At 36.3% G+C, this 24,659-nt stretch overlaps 1 protein-coding gene across 8 annotated transcripts in view; it reads right to left on the bottom strand.

The window, feature by feature from the left end:
* The window catches only part of LOC121854646, a 37,873-nt gene continuing 13,214 nt past the window's right edge, over window positions 1-24,659 (bottom strand). For 5 of the 8 annotated variants that reach the window (XM_042349332.1, XM_042349335.1, XM_042349336.1 and 2 more), the window contains exons 9-19: window positions 23,423-23,503; window positions 19,275-19,686; window positions 15,081-15,295; window positions 14,576-14,686; window positions 13,802-13,954; window positions 13,242-13,389; window positions 8,112-8,231; window positions 5,548-5,621; window positions 5,198-5,281; window positions 4,475-4,645; window positions 1-694 (exon numbers count right to left, since the gene is read on the bottom strand). In XM_042349332.1, the coding sequence (XP_042205266.1) occupies window positions 596-694; window positions 4,475-4,645; window positions 5,198-5,281; window positions 5,548-5,621; window positions 8,112-8,231; window positions 13,242-13,389; window positions 13,802-13,954; window positions 14,576-14,686; window positions 15,081-15,295; window positions 19,275-19,686; window positions 23,423-23,503 (1,668 nt within the window). In that variant the 3' untranslated portion in view covers window positions 1-595. Of the gene's footprint in view, window positions 695-4,474; window positions 4,646-5,196; window positions 5,282-5,547; window positions 5,622-8,111; window positions 8,232-13,241; window positions 13,390-13,801; window positions 13,955-14,575; window positions 14,687-15,080; window positions 15,296-19,274; window positions 19,687-23,422; window positions 23,504-24,659 lie in introns of those variants that run through there. The other 3 variants (XM_042349338.1, XM_042349337.1, XM_042349339.1) reach the window with 3 other exon arrangements.

Raw genomic sequence — 24,659 nt, 5'->3', positions numbered from 1 at the left:
CAATATTTTTCCAGGCAGTAGTACCTCCCTGTTTGATAGCTGCCTAGTAATTACTACCACTACGACATAAACACTATTATCTCTTCCCTTAATGTAAAAAAAAAATTCACCTCAGGGTGCTGGGATTTGAACCTAGACCACCAAGGTTGGCAGCCAGGTTCTGATAAAGGTACTTACAAGTCCCTTACTTGTACAATATGCAAGTAGACAAAATAAGAACACTAAGTACAATATTTTTTTTCCAAAATTGCAAGGGAATCTAACCAAGGATCTTAACTTTGCTGGTACAGTGTTAAGTTATATTCATTACACCAAAACCAAATTGGCTTACATGATATATCAATGTACAGTAATGACATCAGTACTGTATCTGTAAAATAAAAGCTGTTCATATCTAGAATTGATTTTTATATAATTTGATATTTTTTATTACCTTTAGAGGTTTATCTATGGTATATAATATTTGTTTACACAATATTTCAGATAAATTGGTTTAGAATATTTTATATCTTTATGTGTGAATTTTTAATCAAAATCATACAGAACAAAGCTATTCACTCTCTCCTGTTATGGCAAATAGTTAATGATGCATTTTTCAGGTCCAATTTTCTAGATCTAAGGTATCATCTGCGATAACTACCAGATGGCCTCCATCCTCCAGCTGATGGATACTGCCAAAAGTGGTCTGGTATACCTGGAAGAAAGAACACTTATGAGAGGGAAGTGTCAGATGATGCCTTATACTACAGCTGGTGTTCCATAAGTTGAGTAGGCCTACATGCAAGACATATAATACAGTACAGAGGAATATGTAAGGAGATTAAACTAACACCAGACAGACTGATATGTTTGGTTGACACAAACATTGAAGGTACATTTGAAAAGGTTGGTGTAATGACCAAGGGTAGACCTAACATGGATTGGAGCTGAAGAGTGCAGTACAGTATGGGAGTCCAATATGGTGGTACAGTTTGTGTAAAAATGAGGTCTAACAAAGAGTAATTATATTATGAAGCATTCATAACGGTACACCCAGTTGAAAATTTGAGAATAATGTCCAGCATATATAGGTTAGATATATACACAGTACCCGGTAATGATGTCATTTGTAATCTAATAACATATACTGTTTAGGGATGCATCATTTAGTGAACAGAAACGAGAAAAAATATCTTAAACAAGGGATAATGAGGAATATCCATGGAGATGGCATGTAATTTTGGGAAGATATACCTGTATTTAATATTCTTCATTTTCTTGTCCTCTGTTACACGCACACATATTCGTTCACACAGAATGTGCAAAAAAAAAAAAAATCATAAGGTCAAAACATAAAGGAATACTGTACAGTGGTCCCTCGGTTAACGAGCACAATTCGTTCTAGAAGGTTGCTCGTTAACCGAAAAATTCGTTAACCGAAACCATTGTTTCAATGGTTTTTTGGGTAATTGGTTCCAGCTCACCGAAAATTACATACAAACTAAAAATAATTGCAGTAAAGTACACTTACTTTGAGGTGTGCATGTAAAAGGCTCCTGACTGATGATGATGATGGGAATTAGAATGGGGGTGGAGGAGAAGGGAGAAGAGAAGTCACCCCATGCCACCATTTCACCCATAAAATTTTAGTTCACTTGGTGTAATTCAAGATTATTTTCTTTAAATCAACACTGCACTGCATTATATATTGTCAGTATGTAAAATATATTTCAAAATGACCAATAATTTGACTGGAAACACAGAAAAAGCATTTATATTGAAGAGTCTCAAACAAGATGTTCCTTCCTCTGAACTGGTAAACAAACTGACGCCAAGCTTGGTGTGTTGAGTGGCTGTTTGGCGCACAAAAAAACTAGCTTCCTGAACTTCAATTATGTTCAATAATTGTTAAAATGACTAAAAAATTTAATATAAACCTTTTAAAATTATTGAATAATACAACCTTCTTAATATTTACTAAAATGGTAAGGAAAATAAGCCCTAAAACCGATTACTGTATTGGCGGACTAATACTACAGCTGGTGGGCAGCCAAATGCAGGCGAAAACATGTTGGGAAAAATTCGTAAACCGAGGGTTTGCTCGTTAACCGAAGTGAAGAATCTTATGGAGGGTAATTCGTTAACCGAGGCGCTCGTTAACCGAGGGATCACTGTACAGTAAACAATTCTTACTAGGTCTGCCTGTTAGCTACATCCTGCCTGCTGCTCCTGGATACACTCTCATCTCCCCCACACAATACATATTACCCCTACACTCCTATTTTTTCTTATTTTTATCTTTATAGTACAGTGCAGTACAGTTTTTTTTTTATTCATAAGGCAAATTCTGTGGTTACTTAAATATATTACTTTAGAGTACGTAACAGTCATATCAGTGAAAACCGTTGTCGACAACCAGACTTATGTCTTGAAACAGTCCAGTTATGCTCAGACACCCCCGCCCCCCCCCCCAGATTTTTTTTTGAGGGGGGGTGTCTTTTGCCTTTTCCAGACTGGGGTCTGCCCCAATTGGTCCGGTGTATCGAGGTACTGCTGTACTTTCTCTCTCACAGATGTAACTGAACACTAGTAATCCCATTTGAATCTCTGATATAAACAACCATCCAAGTACAGGATTCTCTTGATTTAACGGAATCCGATTAACAAACTCGATTTAGCAGAAGGAATTTTTTCCGTTATTTTTGTTCGATTTAGTGAACTAGTTTGCTAAATCGAGATTAATTCCGTGAAAATGCTCACACCTTAGACACATGATATGTACATAGAAACATTGTTCACGGGTTTCCTTAAACTATGAGGGTTTGGTGTTTGTTTTAAATTTTTTCTATTACAGTAGAACGTCGATATAACGTGAGATACATTCCAAGAGAGGTTGCTTTAAATCGAAGTGTTGTTTCAATGGAATAATTTAGTTTGGTACTTGAGAGAAACACAAAATACTAAAAAGACTTTTATTAACTAATAAATAAGAGAAAAATATATGGTGTACTGATATATATGCAGCAAGCACTCTCTGCAGTCAAGTTGAGAGCTGGACGGTAATGTTACTGAGTGGTACTGTACTGTCTGCTGCCTCGTGTCACTGCCCCCCTCTTCCCTCCCCCCTGTCCCTACTGAGAGTCTACCCAGATGCACCTCAGCCCATCTCCTAGAATAAACAAAACATTTTTTTTTGTAGCATTATGCTGAAACAAACTCATAAATCAACACAGCAAAATTACAGGAAGCGAAATGGTCTGTTTACTCACGATCAGCTGATGTGAGAGGGTGGTCGCGCTAACGCCGCACACCGCCCGCCTCTCGTCTGCCTCACTCCATCCCTACCACTCACCATGCACTTTCCTCTTAACTTAGTTTTTGATTACTTTATGCTATAAAAAAAATAGATTTTCACCCACTTTTATTTAGACAAGTCATCCTCGGAAGATGCAGTGCCCAACTCGGCCAGCTCATCATCCACATCACTGTCTAGTGGTGTGGCTGTGGAGGCACCTGACATGCAGGAAGCACTGGATGATGGCCGTGTCTGCATCTTCCATCCCACCATACATAGCAGACTTTAGGTGGCATTTACCCTTGGCAACATCTGGTGAAGCATAGGCTGCTCTAATTTTCTCCTTGTTGAGCTTGATAGAGTGGACAGTGCTCTCCGACAGTCAAAATTGGCGCCCCACACATGAAGCACCACTTCCTCGCTGCAGTGCTTCCAGCACCTTGTGTTTCTGCTCCAGTGTAATTGCTTGCCTTGATTTCTTGGTCTTTGGGGTAGTTAATGATGTAGTGACTGGCCTCTTGGACATAGTGGCGATGGTTGATGCACTTGATGGAAGGAGTCACACAGTATGTCCGTTCACTAGTGCGTCAGCACGAGAACTGAGGATGCAGAGGGTGGCGGGCAGCCTTGTAGCATGCCCAGAGAGGCGTTATGGTGAGAAACTTAAAATAGTGTGTATTTCCATATGACCAGCCAGATTTGACTCGCGTCAAAGAGGAAAGATTCGCTTTAAATTGATACGGTGTCCTTAATTGTTGGTGTCGCTTTAAATCAATAATTTTAAATTGATTCGCTTTAAATCGACGTTCTACTGTATTTCCAAACTTTTTCCAATTGATAGCCACACTCTTTTCAATTTCTCTCCCACACCATTTCCTTTTTGAGATTTCTGAAAGACTTTCAGCATGATGGCTAAGCACAGTAGTTAGTTGACCAAGAGGTAGCAGTGAACAACACACGCGGTTGGCGGCAAGACACAGACTGAGTGAACATAAACAAACCCCATGTGCCAAGCGGCGTGTTTGGCATGCAATTTAACGGAATCACACTCAATTTAGTGAATTAGTTCGCAAAATTGAGCAAATATAACGGTCAATTCGATTTGGCGGAAATTTTGATTTAACGGAAAAGGGTGGCTTGAATTAGTTAATTAAATTGAGAAAATACTGTAACAGTAGAAACATGAGGGTCTTTCCTTACCTGCTGGTCTTTAAGATATGAATGACATGAGTCCTGGTGAGATGCTGGTACAAGAGGCATTTCTTCCACAACCTCATTGTCACAGTTTTCCTTTTCATATGTCACTGGAGTTAAATACGTTGAGGAGGGAACACCTGCTTGCTCAGTCATCGCTGTCTGCTGATTTTCTGCCTGAGATATAATGTCAAAAAATATTAATTTTCTTGTTGTAATTAGGTTAGGTTAGGATGGCTCATGTAGCTTGATACAAGTTAAGGCGTCCTGTTCTTTCTTTTTTTTTTTACTTTGGACTATGTGCTGTCCTAACCATAAGGTTAGGTTAGTTTAGGTTGTCTGTTTGTAAGTTATTTTGCAAAATTACCAATATGCATGACGGTCATTTTGCAAAATAATTTCAATATATATATATATATATATATATATATATATATATATATATATATATTTTTTTTTTTTTTTGAGGAATCAGTTATGAATTTTCTTCCTTTAAAAAATATATTCCACATTTTTATACTGTACTATATGTCATTCCCTGCTCCTCTCCACTTCCCTGTCATGCACTCTTACATTTAAAGCTATACATAAACAACCAATGCTTAAAAATAAAGCATGAACTAATAATACATAATAATAATAATTCACCATGCTTGATTATTTAACCTGATCTACAAACATAAACACCAGGAAATATACTACAGAACAAGTTAATCAAGAATTTCTCACCTTATGTAATGTATTTACAGATTTTCCATAACAATGAGTGTGCTGAATAAGTTTGTTTGACTCACATGTTTTACAACGATCAATCTGAAACAAGTCAAATTTTGTATAGTATTTCAACCACCAAGAGAACATATTGAAGGGTTTGACAAGCATATTGCAGTGCAGTACAGGTATTAAGATTACACAAACATATGACTAATTTTCTTTGTAAAGTTTTGCTTTGAATAATCAAACATCTTCTGACATCTACATTGCCACAATAAAAAATATTCAGAAGAGTAAGTTATTATATTGAGAGGCTGAGAATAGTCCTCACACATGAAAAAATTTATGAACATTAAGGAGGATACCTTTGTACAAACATCTTCAATCAAACTTGTCCAGTAAAATTGCTTCGCTAGACGTTGCAAAGTTTCGGTTCGATCTGAAAATAAAGTGTAATACTGTAATGTAAAAAGTCCTCTTCCAAGTCAACTCTTGACAAATAACCTCTCAAACAATAATGATACTGTACCTAAACTTACCCTTTATCAATCAGTTAGTAAATAGTAAAGTGAAAATGCTAAAATACAGTACAGTGAACCCTCACTTTACGCGGTTAATTCAACCCACAGGGTACCGCGGAAAGTGAGAGAAACGCGTAAAGTGAACAACATAACATATGGGATTAAATGAAATAGAGACCGGCTGACCCCCAAACTCCACTTTTTCCGACACAATACCTATGTTCTAGTAAAAATAACAACTTAATTTTATGATGGTACATGCACACAATTAATACTTAAGAGAAATAGAGAAATACAGTCACCAAGTTAATGTCCATTCAAATAATGGACTCAACTCCCTCCCCCTCTTCTCACACTACACTGCTGGCTCTTCCCTCTGAGAAATTTTGGGGGGAAAACCACTAGATTTTAAGGTATAGTAATAAATAATACCTCAAACTAAAGTTAGGATAATATAATTGACATTGCTGGATTCCTTGTAAGACCAGGAATATTTTGAATATAAATGTCATATATTTTGCACAAAAGATACATATTTACTCAGAGTAAACAAAATACTTACATTAGATCTAAAATTTATATGTCTAATGCAAAATCTATGATGTTTACATTCAAAATGATCATCAAATTGTAAGAATTCCAGCAATGTAAATTATATTCTGGCAGGGTAATTTGTATGAATTTTATGAGCTAAAACAAATATCTTCAGTTAATAAAAAAATAAATATTCTTCACGACACTATCTGTCAATCAAAGTACCCCACCTTGCCTCCCCCCTCTTCCAACCGTGCCAGATGGTCGGTCGGTCCCTCCCTCCCCTCCGCCCCCCACCAACCCTCCCTACCAGATAAATGTGTGGGAGAAACCAGAATATTTACCTTTTTAGTAATATATAATACCTCAGACTAAAGTTAGGATAATATAATTGACACTGCTGGATTCCTTGTAAGACCAGGAATATTTTGAATATAAATGTCATATATTTTGCACAAAAGATAACATATTTACTCAGAGTAAACAAAATACTTACATTAGATCTAAAATTTGTATGTCTAATGCAAAATTTATGATGTTTATATTCAAAATGATCATCAAATTGTAAGAATTCCAGGAATGTAAATTATATTCTGGCCCGGTAATTTGTATGAATTTTATGAGCTAAAACAAATATCTTCAATAAATAAACAAAATATACTTACCGAAATACTATCTGTCAATCAAAATACCCCACCTCCCCCCCTCTTCCCACCTGCTCCCTGGGTCCCTCCCTCCCTACCCCTCACCCCCACCTTCCCTCCCTACCAGAGAAATGATTGGGTTATAACAGTATATTTACATTTTTAGTAATAAATAATACCTCAGACTAAAGTTAGGATAATATAATTGACATTGCTGGATTCCTTGCAAGACCAGGAATATTTTGAATATACACTTCATATATTTTGCACAAAAGGTAACATATTTACTCAGAATAAACAAAATACTGTACAGTACTTACATTAGATCTAAAATTTGTATGTCTAATGCAAAATCTATGATGTTTATATTCAAAATGATCATCAAATTGTAAGAATTCCAGCAATGTAAATTATATTCTGGCCGGATAATTTGTATGAATTTTATGAGCTAAATAAAAAAATTATACTTCACCCGCGTAAAGGGGTACACGCACCGCGGAATGGGCAGGGTACCATGTAACCAGGGTACCGTGGAAACGCGGAATATGGGACCGCGTAAAGCGAGGGTTGACTGTACAGTAATGTGAAATATTATTTCTGACACAAATACACTTTACTGTGACTGTTTATTGGATTATCTCTTTGTTAAGTAATTAATTAAGGTTTTCAGTGAATTGTGAATTTCAATTTACAGTAACTGAGAGAAAGATTGATAAGCATAAATACATGATTGGATGCCTAAATAAAGAAAATCATACAACATAATTATAACTGTACAGGCAAATGTCTATGTTTAATGAACAGATATATAAAGAGATACTGTATACAAGTTTAATAGAGACAGTGGACCCTCAATACAGTGCATTATGTAAATATGCTATAATAATGTATTTCATTCTTACAGAAACATAAAATACTTTTGACATGTTTCATTAATATGTTTTATAAGGTTACAGGGCTGCAGTCACTGTACCATATACTGTATTTCCTATTGAAATAATACAGTACTGTATAATATAGAATGATATAATGCAATTCAATACTGTATTGCACAACAATTCTTGGTCTCACTCTGGCATTATATCGAAGGTCTACTATAGAAAGTTGATTGATGGATTAAAACAGATACAGTAAAGACAGAGTAGCTCATCTAAAACTAACTCATCACTAAGCTATGGCCTACATGTTTAAAGATTCTGTATTTCTTGGACTACACACAGGGATCCTCACCACAGTGATATCCAGAAGTAAGAGCATGGCACTTCTGAAAGGCTCTCTGTCTCTCATTTTCTGAGAGGGGAACAATTCTCTTCTGTGATCCATCCTTGCCAATGTAGTACATTGTTTTGCCTAGAATATCATAACATCATTAAAGCACATGAGTGTATAATTTTAAAATAATTTCGGTGTCTGTATATTGTGTTGGCACAGAGGAAGTCAGAATCTGTTTTATTAAGTCCCAGACTCAAATTTTTTTTCAGTTTTGTAGGTTAGGTAAACAAGGAAAAAAAATGGCAACAGTAGCACGAGTAGAAATACTGTGATAATTCGTTAAGTATAAATTCATGTTTTAAAATTGTAATACAGTACCTTATGACTACGTTATTTTTAAATTTTACAATCAAATACATGTACAGTAATATCACCATTAGCCAGAATCCCTCAAATCTGGAATTCTCCTATAGCCGGAATTTAAATTTTCTCGGAAAATCATTCCCAAAGCCGGAATTTTCCAGAAAATTCTGGCTTTGGGAACGATTTTCTGAGGGGCACATTTTCCGGAAAATTCCGGGGATGGGGGGAGTTTCTTTCTGGGTTCGAGAGAGGTGTCTCGTTACCCGGAAATCTCTCATTCCTGGAAGTGCTCTGTACCAATTGCTCCAGCTAACGGAGATATCACTGTACAGCTCCTCCCTGACTTACGACGGAGTTAGGGACCCAAATCCAGGTCGTAAGTCGAAAATGCCTAAATAATACATAGAAAATCTAAAATGGGTGTCTCTTTTCTTCTTAGCACCACAAAACTCTCACTTTTAAGCTTGCCAGCCATTTTAAAGTGAATTACAAACAAAAATTTTTTCTGTGTACTGACGTTGGGACTCAAAAATACGTAAATTGACAAAATTTTGGTACGACTGAGGCAGGTCGTAAGTGCGGGTGGTAAGTCGAGCAAGTCGTAGAGGAGCTGTATTCATAATTCGAAGCCAGGTGCCAGTTGCTGCAGTGTTTATTTTCATAAGAAATCAAAAGATTTTGGAAACATTATTTTAATGTTCTAATGTGACTTCCAAATAAAGAAAATATAATATAAAACTATAAAATAAGAAAAACTGAAGAGTGGGAAGTGTAAGCTGTGTGGGATAGATGGGAGGTAGGGCGGCTGAGTAACCGGACTCGGCGGGAAGTTCCCTCTTCGCTCCAGGAGGCTCTGCCACCCCAGTGATCCCTTAAAAGCGACAGTTCTGTATGGAATCTCACCATAATTCCGATATTATTTAGGTTCATTTGTTGCTGGGTTAATAAAACATATTGTAAAATAATAAATTTTCCTGAAAAAATCTCACTTCCACCCCCAGATGAGTTATTGTGTCATATTAAATTCTCAGTGCTTTGTTTACATAGTGCAAACAGCTCACCAGCCAGGCATAACAAAGGAGATGATTATGAGAAGGAAAGGAGCTGTTTATGTAAGATAGAACTACTTTTTGTACAATATCAATATATTTCTGTATTTTTTACGTATTATGAATGGTAGGGTCGGGATATATAGCGACTTTACATAAAGATTTTTTAATATCGCTGCTACCCAAATTATCAACATTTTCCTATATACAGCGATAATTTGTTTTTATTTCGCGAAGGAAATCGTGCAGGAAATATTTCAAATTTATCACTATAGGTTCTACCAAAATTATCGAAATTTTCCAATACAGTATACAGAAGACTCGCAACTTACGCGAGGGGTATGAGGGTTATTTTCCTGGGATCTGTGTAAAGTCAGAAACACTCCTAAATCGCCCTTAAATCATATTATATATATATATATATATATATATATATATATATATATATATATATATATATATATATATATATATATATATATATATATATATATATATATATATATATATATATATATATATATACTTACATATACAGTACACCAGAACTCATAAATCACTACTGTAATGTGACACTACTGTAATGTGATAAGCACAGGTGATTAATTTTTATCTCTTGTGCAAAATATGTGACATTTATATTATATTCGCTGTCTTGCAAGGATTCCAGCAATGTAAATTATATTCTCCTAACTTTAGTCTGTGATATTACATAAGATAAAAAATTTAAGCCAAAAACCACCCAACCCTGGCTGGGAAGATGGGGGGGGAGAGGTGAGGTGATATGTTTGACAGTTGATGCCAAGGTCTAGTGCTTATTTATTTATCTGTCCTTAAGAGTGACTTTAAGTTTTTCTCTTATAAAATGTCACTGAACTGACCTGAGAGAATATAATTTACATTGCTGGAATTCTTTTAAGATAGTGATTAGTTTGAATATAAACATGCTATAGTTCACAAGACATACAAATTTTAGTTTAATTAGTAATTTTATTACAAAGGGCTAAAAATTTTATCTCTTGTGTAAAATATATGATGTCTGAATTCAAATTATTCGCTATCTTGCAAGGATTCCAGCAATGCAATTTATATTCTGCTAACTTAAGTCTGTGACTGGTTTTTAGGCTTAAAGTTAAAAAATTTAAGCCTAAAAACCAGTCACTCTTTCAGGAAGTCAGAGGAGAGTTGATTTATTATGACAGCTGGGCAAGAGCCAGACAACAGTTACCTAGTGGTGTTTATTTATCTGTCTTATAGGGGGTGTTTATGTTTTTCTCTTATAAAATGTCAATGAATTGACTTAAGAGAATATAATTTGTGAGGCAGTCAATTATCTGGTTTCAGCCTGGAACCAGATAACGAAAGCAACAGTTCACCACGCCTGGATGCCGCTACTCCCACATCTTGCCAAATCATAGGACAGCCACCAGCGACAGGAAGATCTCTTACGGGAGACAGTTCAGTCAGTTCAAAGTATCCCAGCCCCTGGCTTCAATAGCATGAACGAGGAACAAATTAACGAACTTTTAGGTGCAGAGAAGGCCCCAGAAAGCATCGAGGAAATGCTGGGAGAAGAAAATCAAGTTCAGCAAGAAACACTCCCACAAATTGTGCAACAACCGACGGAGTCAACAACTCGTGATCTGTCCACGTTTCTATAAGCCAAACTATGATGCCCGTGAGATGATGATGGGTTTGCTTAATAAAATACAAGGTCGCTACCAAGAAAAATATAACAAGAAATTAATGACCGAAAACAAGATCTAATCACTCGTTACTTGAGTGGCAAACAAGAAGAAAATAGGCAGGTGATTGAAGCAATTGAATGTGTAGAGGTGGAAGATGAAGGGGAAAAAGATCATCTCGACCTAGCTAGCATGCCAAAGGACTTTGATTTTAGAGGCTTTGACCTAGTGGTGGCAGAGGCAGTGGTGGAGGAGGAAGGAGGGGAGAGACTGGAGGCCCGGGTGGGGGGCGATGGACATATTAGCCTTCCTACCCCAGCCTTGGATACCAGTTTAGTGTACATTAAGCACCTCAACTTTAATTTTAATGTTGGTTTTCTATGTTTATGTTGATCAACTAATTATTCATTCTCTTTCAGCAATAAAATATAGATTACAGAAGGGTTGGGATACATCACGAGATAGGGTCCAACGATGTTCGCTATACAGTATACTAAATCGCAATATATAATTACATGTAATCAATGGGGAAAATAGGGTTAGGTTCTGGAGGCCAAAAAAGGTGACTAAACTTGACTTAACGAGTTCATTTTCTTACTAACTAAAGCACCAATGAACACTAGACTCAGGAACAACAGGCTATTTCAATATCAATATCAAGGAACACCAGACGCCACACTGCCACCCTCACTTGACAATCCCACACCTACATAAACGAACACCAAACATATAAGTTACAGTATTAAATCTTTCCATTGTCTTCACTTCACCTTTCACGTCACTAGCAACCCATTTACTCTCACTTTAGAAACTGGAATCTGCACCAGACTCGACAGTTGATGCGCCATCCCGAGAACAACAGATGACACACTGCCACCCTCACTTCACAATCATAAATGAACACCAAATATATTAGTTACAGTATTAAATCTTTTCCATGAAGCTTCCATTCTCTTCACCTCACTTTTCACGTCACTAGCAACCCATTTACACTCACCTTAGAAGTCGTAATCTGCAGCAGTTGGCTGCTTTCTTGTCACTCACTCAGAAAGATTGAGAGGGCGAGCGTGAATGTCTGAGTGAGCAGCCACGGTGGCGCCTCTGGTGAGCAATTAACACATTTGTTTGCCATGGAGGTACATTTGAAATATTTCCTGCTCGATTTCCCTTGCGAAATAAAAAAAATTATGCCAATACAGTATATTGGAAAATGTTGATAATTTTGGTTGCCGCGATATAGAAAAAATTGTTATATAAAGTCGCGATATATCCCGCCCCTACTGTATACGTGGGTAAAATAGGAAAAAAATTGAGACTTTGGGTGGCCCCTGGGTGCCAATTAGGCTTCTTCCTATTGGATTAAGGCATCTGCTTTGGTGAGGGTTTTTTGGCACTAATTAACCACCACACTGGAGGGTTTACTGTACATGGATAACCACAAAAAGTTCATTAAAGCAACACTCTAAAAACAAAAGTTTGGGGAAATAGATTACTGTTCAACCAAACCAAACTAAATTTTTCCCATTTAAATGTTTAGATTTTTTAATTGGGGTTGAATGCATCTTAAGGAGATAGGAACATGACCTTGTGAATCATCAGAGTTCTACAGTTTTTAATTTTCTTCCCCAAACAGTTACTATGTCTTTGATGAGTTTCTTGATACAGTATGTATTGTTTGCACTAGAAGAATTTCGTTTATAGCATCAAACAACACTAAGAAAATGAGTGCCAGCAAATGTAACAACTGCTTCTCAGGTGGCTTTGTGGTGCTATGTGTTATTGACCTTAAACCCTCTTCATTGGAAGTCACAGATCAGATTATGTTTTGGATTGAAGTACTGTATAACAAAACCTGACTACTCAACACAGTGAATGATGTCACTGGCAACCCCTTTCCAAGGATCCACAAGTCTGCCAACTGTTTATGGAGTTCACACATGCATGTGTCGAATGGCTCAACCATTCTGCGTTGTGTTCTCACCATATGTACAATAGTGGCATAAAGCTGCAACAAGAAATGTGGAATTGTAAAAACAAAAAATAAATTTTACCATCTATGATGAACTCTTTTGATGATTTTCTTATTCCATTCTTCTTTTTTGAGGGAACAGATGGCAAGTATGTTCCTGTCTCCAGGTAGTGTCTGACTTGCTGGAGGTGAAGTAGTCCAGCCTCTCCTTTGCTCACCATTACCCCAGCCTGTCATTATACCTGTCATTCACAATCTTATTTCTTTAATGACTGCTGATGTTTTCACTGAACACAACGATACACTCCAGTCATTCTTAAGAAAATGCTTACACAGATATATATAATGAGAATTTTTTTGTTATCTACAAGTACTCTTACTCACAACACTTCAACATACATACTGTATAAGGCAAACCCTCTCAATAACGGACTTCTCAATTCTGAATATTCCCAATAATGGCCAAGACTTGCATGAATTAGTCTGGTATTGAGAGGGTTTATTGTAGCATTGTTATCCTAGTTACCAATAACATATTATCATCATCATAAAAGATATACAGTATTATACAAAGAATTACCATTCTACTACACACAAATTAAAAAATTATGGTATGTGAAATTACAAATGAAAAATACAAACCACAATATCAACTGAGTGGAACTTGTGACTCTCCAATTGTGGCAGCAAAATGTAGTACACAGTTTGGAAGTTAACACTCTCTATGTCTTCCCGCAGTGCTTGGATAATCCTCACTCTATTCCTGCTTCTTTCAGCTGTTGTATTGTTCTTGACCTATAGAAATGAAAGACTGATGTATGTAATCCTGTTATAACTGGAGATATACCACCACTCATCCCCTGACACAGTCTGTCTTTGCTAGAGGTTTGACTTGGTTAATAGCAGAATACTTTATCTGGGATTATAATGGCTGTGTTACAAGCAGCTCCCACCCAGCTGAATCAGGGTTTTGATCATGTGGTACTCTTGAGAAACAAAGAAACTCAACATCAGGGGTTGAAGGTTCTCAGTTAGGCTCATGTATTCCAGTGAGAGCACAGAGTGAAACAAAGCCACTAAATTCATATTTCATGCCAAGGACTAATTCATTGTCATTGTCTAAAACAATCCTTTCCCACTGTATATCACAAATACATCCCAAATCATTCATCATTTAATTACCACACAACACATGATCATTGATTTTAAAACAAATACTGTATTAGCCTAAGCATTGTTTCAGTAGTCTAAATCACAGAACACTAAGTGAAAAAGGATATTCGGCTTATATAGGTAGAGGTACCAACCCAACAGATACATCTGTCTGTACATACTAGCTTATTCAAATTTCCATCAAAACCAAGGATCATGATATCTTTTTTGATGGGTGCACAATAATGAACTTATGATACACACCTTAAAGTCTGGCATTCTCAGAATTCTCTTAATGTGCACTTTGGCAGGGCAGCCAACCTTTTTTGTACTTTGTGTGAGGATTCTTCTCTTGGTGACCATTAGTTTTTTCTCCTGTGATACAAAAACAAGTTTATAATGAATTTCATCAATTTGAATATTTAACAAATATGACCAAAAGCACAGTATACTTCATCCCACATTTTACAGAGGTAATTCATTATCTTATTTAGTACTGTACTATGAAAAAATCTACATTCACTCACTGAATTTATCTTTGTTTATTTCCTTAAACACACAGGCAATACTCTAATAACTCTAGTGCTGTTTCAAATCTCAGCTATGAGAAAAAAGTACAGTACATGGTGATACAGTGTAATCACCACAGATGAATATTTATGTTACAGTTATCTCACATTTAACAATTCATAGAAATTTAAAAAAGATGTGCCCTTATTTTAAATAATTATGTAATTTCATTGATGTTAAAAAATTTTTTTTGGCTTACCTCCATCTGATCTCTGTTTGCTGCATATCTCCTCTTGTTCCATGCTCCACTGTCATTACCCAAGTGGCATTCCAGGACATAAGTTCCAGCCTCAATGAAGGGCACCCCAGTGTACTCCACTGGCACTGGGTCAAAGCCTCTTCCCTTTGTTCCTACACTCACTGAGTATCTGATGTGTTTCCTTCCTTCTCCAATATAAGCCTTCATATCTGACCCTAAGTAAAGAAAGGGCACCCACTCTCTTAAAGAACTATAACTATACCATACAGTAGAACGTTGATATAACACGAGATACATTCAAAGTGTTGTTTCAATGGAATAATTTAGTTTGGAATTAAGAAGACTAAGATTCTACCCAGATGCACCTCAGCCCATCTCCTAGAATAAACAAAACATTGTTTTTTGTAGCATTATGTTAAAACAAACACTCATAAATCAACACAGCTAAAATTATGGAACGTGAAATGGTCTGTTTACTAGCGGTCAGCTGATGGGGAGATGGGGGAGGTGAGGTGATATGTTTGACAGGAATATGACAGTTGATGCCAAGGTCTAGTGCTTATTTATTTATCTGTCCTGAATGACTAAGTTTTTCTCTTATAAAATGTCACTAAACTGACCTGGAAGAATATAATTAACATTGCTGGAATTCTTATTAAATAGAGATTAGTTTGAATATAAACATGCTATAGTTCGCATTAGGCATACAAATTTTAGTTCTAACTAATTTTATTACAAAGTGCTAAAACTTTTATCTCTTGTGCAAAATATATGACATTTATATTCAAATTATTCACTGTCTTGCAAGGATTCTAGCAATGCAAATTATATTCTCTTAACTTTAGACTGTGATATTATATAAGATAAAAACTGTAAGCCTATAACCACCCAACCCTGGCTGGGAAGGGGGGGGGGGTGACAGTGACACGTTTGACAGTTGTGGGTGTCGCTTTAAATCAATTATCTTAAATTGAATCGCTTTAAATCGACTTTTTACTGTACTATACCATACTATACTATACTGCATAGTAACTTAAACTTTAATAAAATTTTCAATGATAATCCCTCCATATATTATATAAAACAGGATTGACATTCAGCATGAGAATTGATTTAACTTATCAAAATAAGTGAATTAATTGTTTTGGGTATTTGTGGATTTCCTTCTTCTCTTTTATCAATTCTTTTCTCACTCACTGTAGGATGGCCATAAACAAAAATACTGTACTGTATATATACATATCTATTTACCCAGGGAGATCAGTAAAACACAGCAGGGAGGGGAGAGGTACACAAGGTAGTTTTTTCAGTCATTCATGTAGATGGCAAGTTTAAGGAGAACATGTGTGAAGGACACCAACAGAGAAACAAGCCAAAAATTGTGTATGAAAGTGGAAGTGAGAGAGGAGAAAGTAGTTGACACTGGAGTTTCTCGAAGAATTTAGTAGAAATAACATAAGGTTGCCAGTAGAGGTTGGGAAGTACCCAGCATACCATAACTCTGGGTAATGACAGCAGAAAAAGCTGATTACTGAAGTCATCAGATATCTTGTTTTGATACACCCATTCGCCAAATTTGGTTACAATCTCCCCAATAACTGTTTGAGTTCTCATGCTCTCAACTCCAGGATGTTAAGATATGATACACGCACGCACGCAGGCAGGCAGGCAGGCAGGCAGGCAGGCAGGCAGGCAGGCAGGCAGGCAGGCAGGCAGGCAGGCGCGCGCACACACACACACACACAGGGATGTGTGGATAGAAGACTTGCATTCCTGCAATACTTTTCCCTGAGTAGTGTGTGAGTGTTTTTATAATACAGTACAAACACTACTGGGTTATGGATTTCGAACTTTATGGATGCTCTCTCCTAAGTCCTACTTAAAATGAGCACCAAGTAATTCCCAGACCAAGTGGGGATATTTCCAATCATACCCCACCTGTGAACTGTATGTTACGTTATGGTTATTTTTTAACTCGTAATTTCAGGTAGTTACTGTATACATAATTTTCTAATATTTTTTTCTCAGTTATATACACATACAATCTTACACACACAAAGTAAAAAAATGATATAAAGTAAATAATTATCATAATGCAGAAAGTTTTAAGTATCTATGGGTGTCGATTGTGAAACCATGAGGCAAGTGTGTGGTCAGAGGGTCTGTGGCAGAGCATCGTTGCTAAGGTAAGCACCAGGGGTGAGCGATGCAATTTGTACACAACCTTGTATCATTTTTGCTCTCTTTATGCTTTCACTAACCCTTTCACTGCATATGTCAAATGTAGTCCATTACATCAAAATTTTATTTATTTTCTGTTTAAATTAACTTTATTCCAAGTTGAATGCACCGCCAGCCCTAGATTGTGCTGCTATCTATCGGTGAAGGTTTCAACCACAACACACCAATGTAGAGTTGCAGAAGATACCTGACACCTGAGCCCAGGTATTGCAGATCATCATATGAGATTTTTTAAGCACCTATCTACCATATAAATAAGGTAACTTTTTATTCTATTGTATGGGGACAGGCAGTGTAAGTGTGTCAATTATAAAAATATATATAAAAGAAGGAATACTGTTGAAATACTCATGTTTTGGGCTTCTCATTTTGTGGCGGTGTGAATATGGGAGAACAAATATTTTGTAGTAACTAAGGCATATTTTTACTGACTAATTACTGGTATTTATTTAATTTTTTTGCTACTGGGATGTGTTTGTACTGACTTTATCTCCCTTTACAGAGCCATGAGTGAAAGATGGTTGTTGAGAAGAGTCATGCCACTTCCTTGTAAGGAAGTCTATAAAATGCTTTTATATAGTTCACAAAATAAGTAAATATATGCAAGTTTGATATTATGACTATTGAAATGAGTTTGTATTGTCTGTTTTGTTTGATTTCACCTAAAATTATTGGACCTCAAAACCCGGTTATACTTTACATGAAAAATGAATTTACAGTGATGAATAACTTTGTTGTAGGCCATGATCCATGCTTCTTGTGGCAATATTGACAACATTTGATTTCCATACACCACTTTACTTGCAGAATACATGAATAACAAAATTTTGTCATAATATTTTTCATATAAAAACAGAGAATTCCACTAGTTACCCAAATTTCATCGGATTTTTGTGTCATATGCAAACTTCATGTTATTCTCATAATATAAAAGTAATAAAAAAGCTCAAATTAGCACTTTCATTTTTTGGTGATTTAATGATACTTGTTTGGAGTAATTACGACATCGGACAATGTGGTGAAAAAGGTTAATGCTATTTATATGATTTTGTTACTGATTTTTATATGCATAGAATTTTAAGTTTAATGTTAAAGTGTACAGTTAATGCTACTTTTAGGGGTGTTCACAGGCAGTTACAGAGGGTTTACTGTACAGTACATTTTAGACTTGGTGCTCAAAATTCCAGAAAAACCCTATCCTATTACCCCAGGTCCCAAGCAAGCTGGATAAATGGTCCCATACGTGTACAGTAATTGTATATAAATTATGTGTACTATGTGTGTTCAATGATTACCTAGGGAAGGGTCACTCCAAGCTTATGGATAGCCTCCGTGAATGGAACCCATCCATAACCCAGGGAGTGTCCATATCTTAAAGATGTGGATAAGAACTGTGACTGAAGTTGTGTGAATGTTGGTGTTTACAGGACTTCGGTAGATTATGTTGCCAAGTCAGCATTTATTTTTCACTCACTCACACATGCGAGCCTCCCAATCTCTTCTCAGTAAGTTCTCAGGTTTTCTGATGGAGGGATCTTGCCCTTAGACTTAACTCATGCCTCACCAGTGTCCTGTACCTCATAATGCCTACAAATCAGTGTTGTTTACCTCGTACTACCAACCATACCCCATTATGTCACACACATTCCACTTCACACTCATTCTCGACTCTTCCTAGCCCGTCTGATGCCAACCTGGGGTAAGGACATGTATTTCTTTACTGTTTACATCATGCATGACCAATTTGTAAGATTAAATTAATTTTTATTTGTTTAAAAAATTTCCCAAATACTATACCCACAAGGGGGGGGGGGGATACCAACCGTATCCCGGTGCCTGGGGCTTAAAAGTAACGATACATAGAGAGATACAGAATATCTCATCTATTAAACAATATGAAACAGAAGAAGACAAAATTAGAAGAAACCACAAGACAAACTCTCCCAACCTTACCGATCCTGTCAAAAATTCCCTCCTTTCGGTGCCCCACAAAGTGCATTCCTGTTGCCTTTTCTTCTGCTATAATAAGCTTCAAGACCTCTTCATATGAGTCAACTACTTTCAGAGTTCCCTTTAGGTGGGTGTCCTGGACTCTGGTACCACTGACATCCACAGGTGTTGATGACTTATGTATTATGTTGTCACAAATACTTGTTAACTTGTTATCTTTTTCACTAGATGGCAGATAATTTGACTTTAAGAAAGCCTTTGAAGTTGTAGTATTTGTAAAGTTGTTGTGTATCTCACCAGCTGGGAGACACTCTGGTTTCAAGGTGACATTAGATTTTATACTGGACGATCCTCTTTGTATGGTTGCCGGTGTCTTGAGTCTCTTCAACTCACACACCATATGATGGCTCCCTCCCTGTAAAGTAAGTACACCTTGTTAAGTTGTAAACAGTCTTAGTTAAGTATGAAGTTAGTAAGTACAGTACTGTACACCCTGTGAAGCAAGTAAACCCTATTAACACTCTTAGGATCGTCTGAAATTTATTTAACGAGACTGTCACAAGATCACTTTTGATCCCACAGAATGGCCACAAATCGAAGAGAAGATATTTTTTCCTGAGCACTATTTGTGTCTGCGACATTGTCAAATATTTATTCAAATGATGCCCTCCTATGTAAAAAAGGCTGGGAAATTATATGAAACCCTCAAAAATAAAATGCACATGGCAAGAAAGAGAAAATCACGAGGAAATCGATGGTGAAATCAGAAAAATCACAATCTTAAAAGTTGAGTTACAGAATAAAAAGTAAAAATAAGTGGTGGTTAGATATGCAGTCGCCAAAATGTTTGTACATTTTTTTCCTTGGTAGTTTTTTGTCAAAATATTTTGAAAGTATTTCTTTGTGATGGATTTTTACTGTACACAGACTTACATACCAAGGAAGAGAAACAGACCAGTTAAAAGTTTCTGTAACAAAAACTGAAAATTTGGCAATATTTCACTTACCACTCAGACCAGGTAGGCCTTGGCATATGGACGACAATGGTTAAGAATACGTATCAAATAAGCAAAATATTCATTTTAATTCACCATACCCTTAGGCATGCCTCTACTGCACTACATTTCATTGTCACCTATGACAAGCTAGGCCTAAATATCTTTCTCGTCAGAAACGGTCATCCCAATGATTATGAATAAACTCATTTAGAAATACATCATTACTTCAAGACGAAATCGGACAGATTTGAAACCGCCAATCAGCTGTAAGTTTTGAGAAGGGGGCGGGGCATCTTTTCTCAGCTGAGAAAGAATGCACTATAGGCCAGGGGAAAAAGGTATCAATAAACTTTTATTTAAGCATAGTATAGGTTATCTAAAGCTTTTTTTTGTTAAAGTTTCTCGCTTTATGTCATTGTCCATCGAGGCAGTAAATATGGAAAATATTTGTTTACATATTCATTAAAGACTCGGCATAAGTGTGGCGAGTATGAATATTTTATCAATTCAATTTTTTTTATGTGATATTCACTTCAGTTTAACACAATTAATGTACTGTACACCTTTTCATTTTGATGTCTTAATTCTAATTCCACATATTAATTTTGAATGTCCCTGAGTGATAATCTTGTACAGCATGCCCTTAAATTTAGCAGGGATTAGGTTCTCAAAATGGCAGCAAATAGCCGAATCCGCGAATAACATTTATGGACCGGGGGGGGGTACAATTTTACTTGTGTACAAAGAAATGTACTGTATATTCCCTTATGTCTTTGCCCTTAGGACATCTTTTACCTGTATTGTATATATGTGAATGTAGACACACAATAAACACATACAAATAAATAATACAGTATGGCCCCCCCGAGTTCATGGATTTTTACTTCGCTGTTCTCGGTTATTCGCGGATGACACCCTGGATGTACCCAAAAATGTCTGTGGGTAATTTTAAAGTTGCCGGCATTTTCGCGACTGGGACAGGGAGCCATTCGTTCTAGAAACAGTAATTTCCTTTACCAGTATTGTAAATGTGTGTGTGTGTGTGTGTGTGTGTGTGTGTGTGTGTGTGTGTGTGTGTGTAGACACACACAAAACACATAGAAATAAATAATAATTGGAAAATCCTCTCACAAATAATCAGAAACAAATTTATTAAAAATGTGAGTCCACCTTCAAGTCCGTACTCTATTACTTTATTAATAGAACACATATACAATACTACAGGTAAAAGAAATAATTGTCCTAAGGGCAAACATATAAAGGAATATACAGTACATTTCTTTGCACACAAGTAAAATTGTACCCCCCCCCCTCCCCCGGTCAGTAAATGTTATTCGCAGATTTGGCGATTCGCTGTCATTTTGAGAGCCTAATCCCGCGAATTTGGGGGGCCCCACCCTGTACTGGGAAAATCCTCTCACAAATAATGAGAAACTTTTAAGACAACAAAATGTATTAAAAATGTGAGAGTCTGACCTCAAGTCAACTCTGTGCTTTATTATTAAAGTTAACTTTAATAACAAAGCATGGAGTTAACACGAAGGGAGACTCTCACATTTTTAATACATTTTGTTGTCTTGTTTCTGATTATTTGTGAGAGGATTTTCCCATTATTATTTATTTGTACCGGTATGTGTTTTGCGTGTGTGGTCTACACATACGCAGGTTCCGATATATTCAGGAGCCAGTGCATGCCCAGTGCTTACTAACAGTGAATAACGCAGACGTGACTGACCGCCAAAGCAGCTAAAGGGCCTATCAGTGGCGAAGAGGATAAAGGTAAAAAAGTAAACCCTCTTTAATTAAGTACAGTACTATACACAGTAAAGTAAGAACACCATGTTTAAGTAAGTATAGTACACTCAGATAAATTATATAAAGTCAACATTAGCCAAAGATTCCATTTTCTTCAGAGATATCAAACAGGGGACGAGAAAAGAAGTGAAACAGATAATTACAGCTACTCCTCGACTTACGATCACCCCAGGTGTACAAATTTTTTTCTTTAAATTACGTATTTTTGAGTCCCGACATTAGTGATTGCGCTGTGTACTAACAAATTTTTTTTGGTAATTCCCTTTAAAATGACTGGTATGCTTAAAAGTGAGAGTTTTGTGGTGCTGAGAAGAAAAAGAGACATCCAATTTAAATTTTCAATGTACAGTCAACCCTCACTTTACGCGGTCCCAGATTCCACGTTTACACGGTGCCCTGCCAGAACCCAGGATGCTCACATTCCGCGGTGGGTGTACCCCTTTACACGGGTGAAGTATAATTTTTTTATTTAGCTCATAAAATTCATACAAATTATCCGGCCAGAATATAATTTACATTGCTGGAATTCTTACAATTTGATGATCATTTTGAATATAAACATCATAGATTTTGCATTAGACATACAAATTTTAGATGTAATGTTTACTCTGAGTAAATATGTTATCTTTTGTGAAAAATATGACATTTATATTCAAAATATTCCTGGTCTTACAAGGAATCCAGCAATGTCAATTATTATATCCTAACTTTAGTTTGAGGTATTATTTATTACTATACCTGGTTTTCCCCCAAAATTTCTCAGAGGGAAGAGCCAGTGAGTGTACTGTGAGAAGAGGGGGAGGGAGTGGAGTCCATTATTTGAATGGACATTAACTTGGCGACTGTATTTCTCTATTTCTCTTAAGTATTAATTGTGTGCATGTACCATCATAAAATTAAGATGTTATTTTTACTAGAACATAGGTATTGTGTTGGAAAAAGTGGAGTTTGGGGGTCAGCTGGTCTCTATTTCATTTAATCCCATATGTTATGTTATTCACTTTACGCGTTTCTCACTTTACGCGGTACCCTGTGGGTTACATTAACCGCGTAAAGTGAGGGTTGACTGTATTATCTTCGCATTTTCGACTTTCGACCTGGATTTGGGTCCCTAACCCTGTCGTAAGTCGAGGAGTGGCTGTATAAGAAAGAAGATAATCAGCAAGATGGGGCACATAATATAATATAATATATCCCAATGACACAATATTAATCAGTCAATTCCTAATTATGCAAACCATGTTAATTATTGAACTGTATATATAAATTAAATAGTTGTAGAATGACTCGTCCTAAAACATAAAATAAAATATCATGGATTGTGTATAAATTTCTCACCTGGAGTTGTTTTTTATGGCTGTAAGTATATTCCAAGGAGTTGTTTCTTTTCTTGTACCTACAATAATCACATGAAGTTATCTGTAAACAAATGTCTCTGTTAGGTATACATAGTATACAACAATATACCCCCTGTATAAGACATACTGTAGATTCAAATACAAAATGTTCCTTGTACTGTGAGTGAGAGGGAGGGTACAGCACTGGGGTGATCTGACAGGTCCTCCTCTGAATGTTTTCCAACTTTGAGGTTTGTTTTGATGTATTTTAGGGGTACAGATCTGTATCTGAATACTTGAATTAAATTATTCTTTAAGCATTTTTACTTCCATGTACTGTACAGTTGGCCCTTAACATACGCGGGTTTATAATACACGGATTTGCAAATACTCGGATTGCCCCGCCGGAGGAATATTCTGTACATTGAAGTAATTGAAGTACATTCAAATCGCGCGCCATTCAACTCGCGAGCGGCACCGAACACGGGACACCGCCCGCTCCCGCAACCTCACACACACGCATAGCTCTCCCTCACTCAGTCAGTCTCGCTGTAACCACGCTTGTGTTGACATCAGCATTGTAGTTGCAAAAATATTACATTTCCGTGAATGTATTATATCAAGCACAGTATGAATAGAATATCACTAATATAACAGTATTTTAACCGAAAACTACTAAAAAAACGAGTAACATATCTTGAACATCGGAAGGTTAGGTAAAGTCTTTTGTTTTCATGTAGTTTATCCTAATTTACATTGAAATGCATTACGTTTCAGCAAAACTACTATTTATTTCTGAGAATATGGAAATGTAATATTTTGCTGAAATGACGTACGTATTACAGTGGAAAGTGACGAAAGCAATGACTCGCTTTCTTTCGTTCAAAAGATGTTACCGTAATCGCTTTTCGAATGGTTTTCAGTTAAAAAACTGTTGTATTACAATAATATTCTATCCTAATTCACTTGTGATGCAACAGTTTTTTTAACTGAAAACCATTCGAAAAGCGATTACGGTAACATCTTTTGAAAGAAAGAAAGCAAAAGTCATTGTTTTCGTCACGATTTTATCCCACTTTCCACTGAAATACGTCTGTAATACGTACGTCATTTCAGCAAAAATATTACATTTCCGTGAATGTAGTATATCAAGCACAGTATGAATATAATATCATTGTAATATAACAGTATTTTAACCGAAAACTATTAAAAAAACGAGTAACATCTGTTGAACATTG

The sequence above is a fragment of the Homarus americanus genome, unplaced genomic scaffold (genome assembly GCF_018991925.1).
Source record: "Homarus americanus isolate GMGI-L3 unplaced genomic scaffold, GMGI_Hamer_2.0 scaffold27898, whole genome shotgun sequence".
Taxonomy (NCBI): Eukaryota; Metazoa; Arthropoda; class Malacostraca; order Decapoda; family Nephropidae; genus Homarus; species Homarus americanus.
This window is presented reverse-complemented; position numbering and strand designations above follow the sequence as displayed.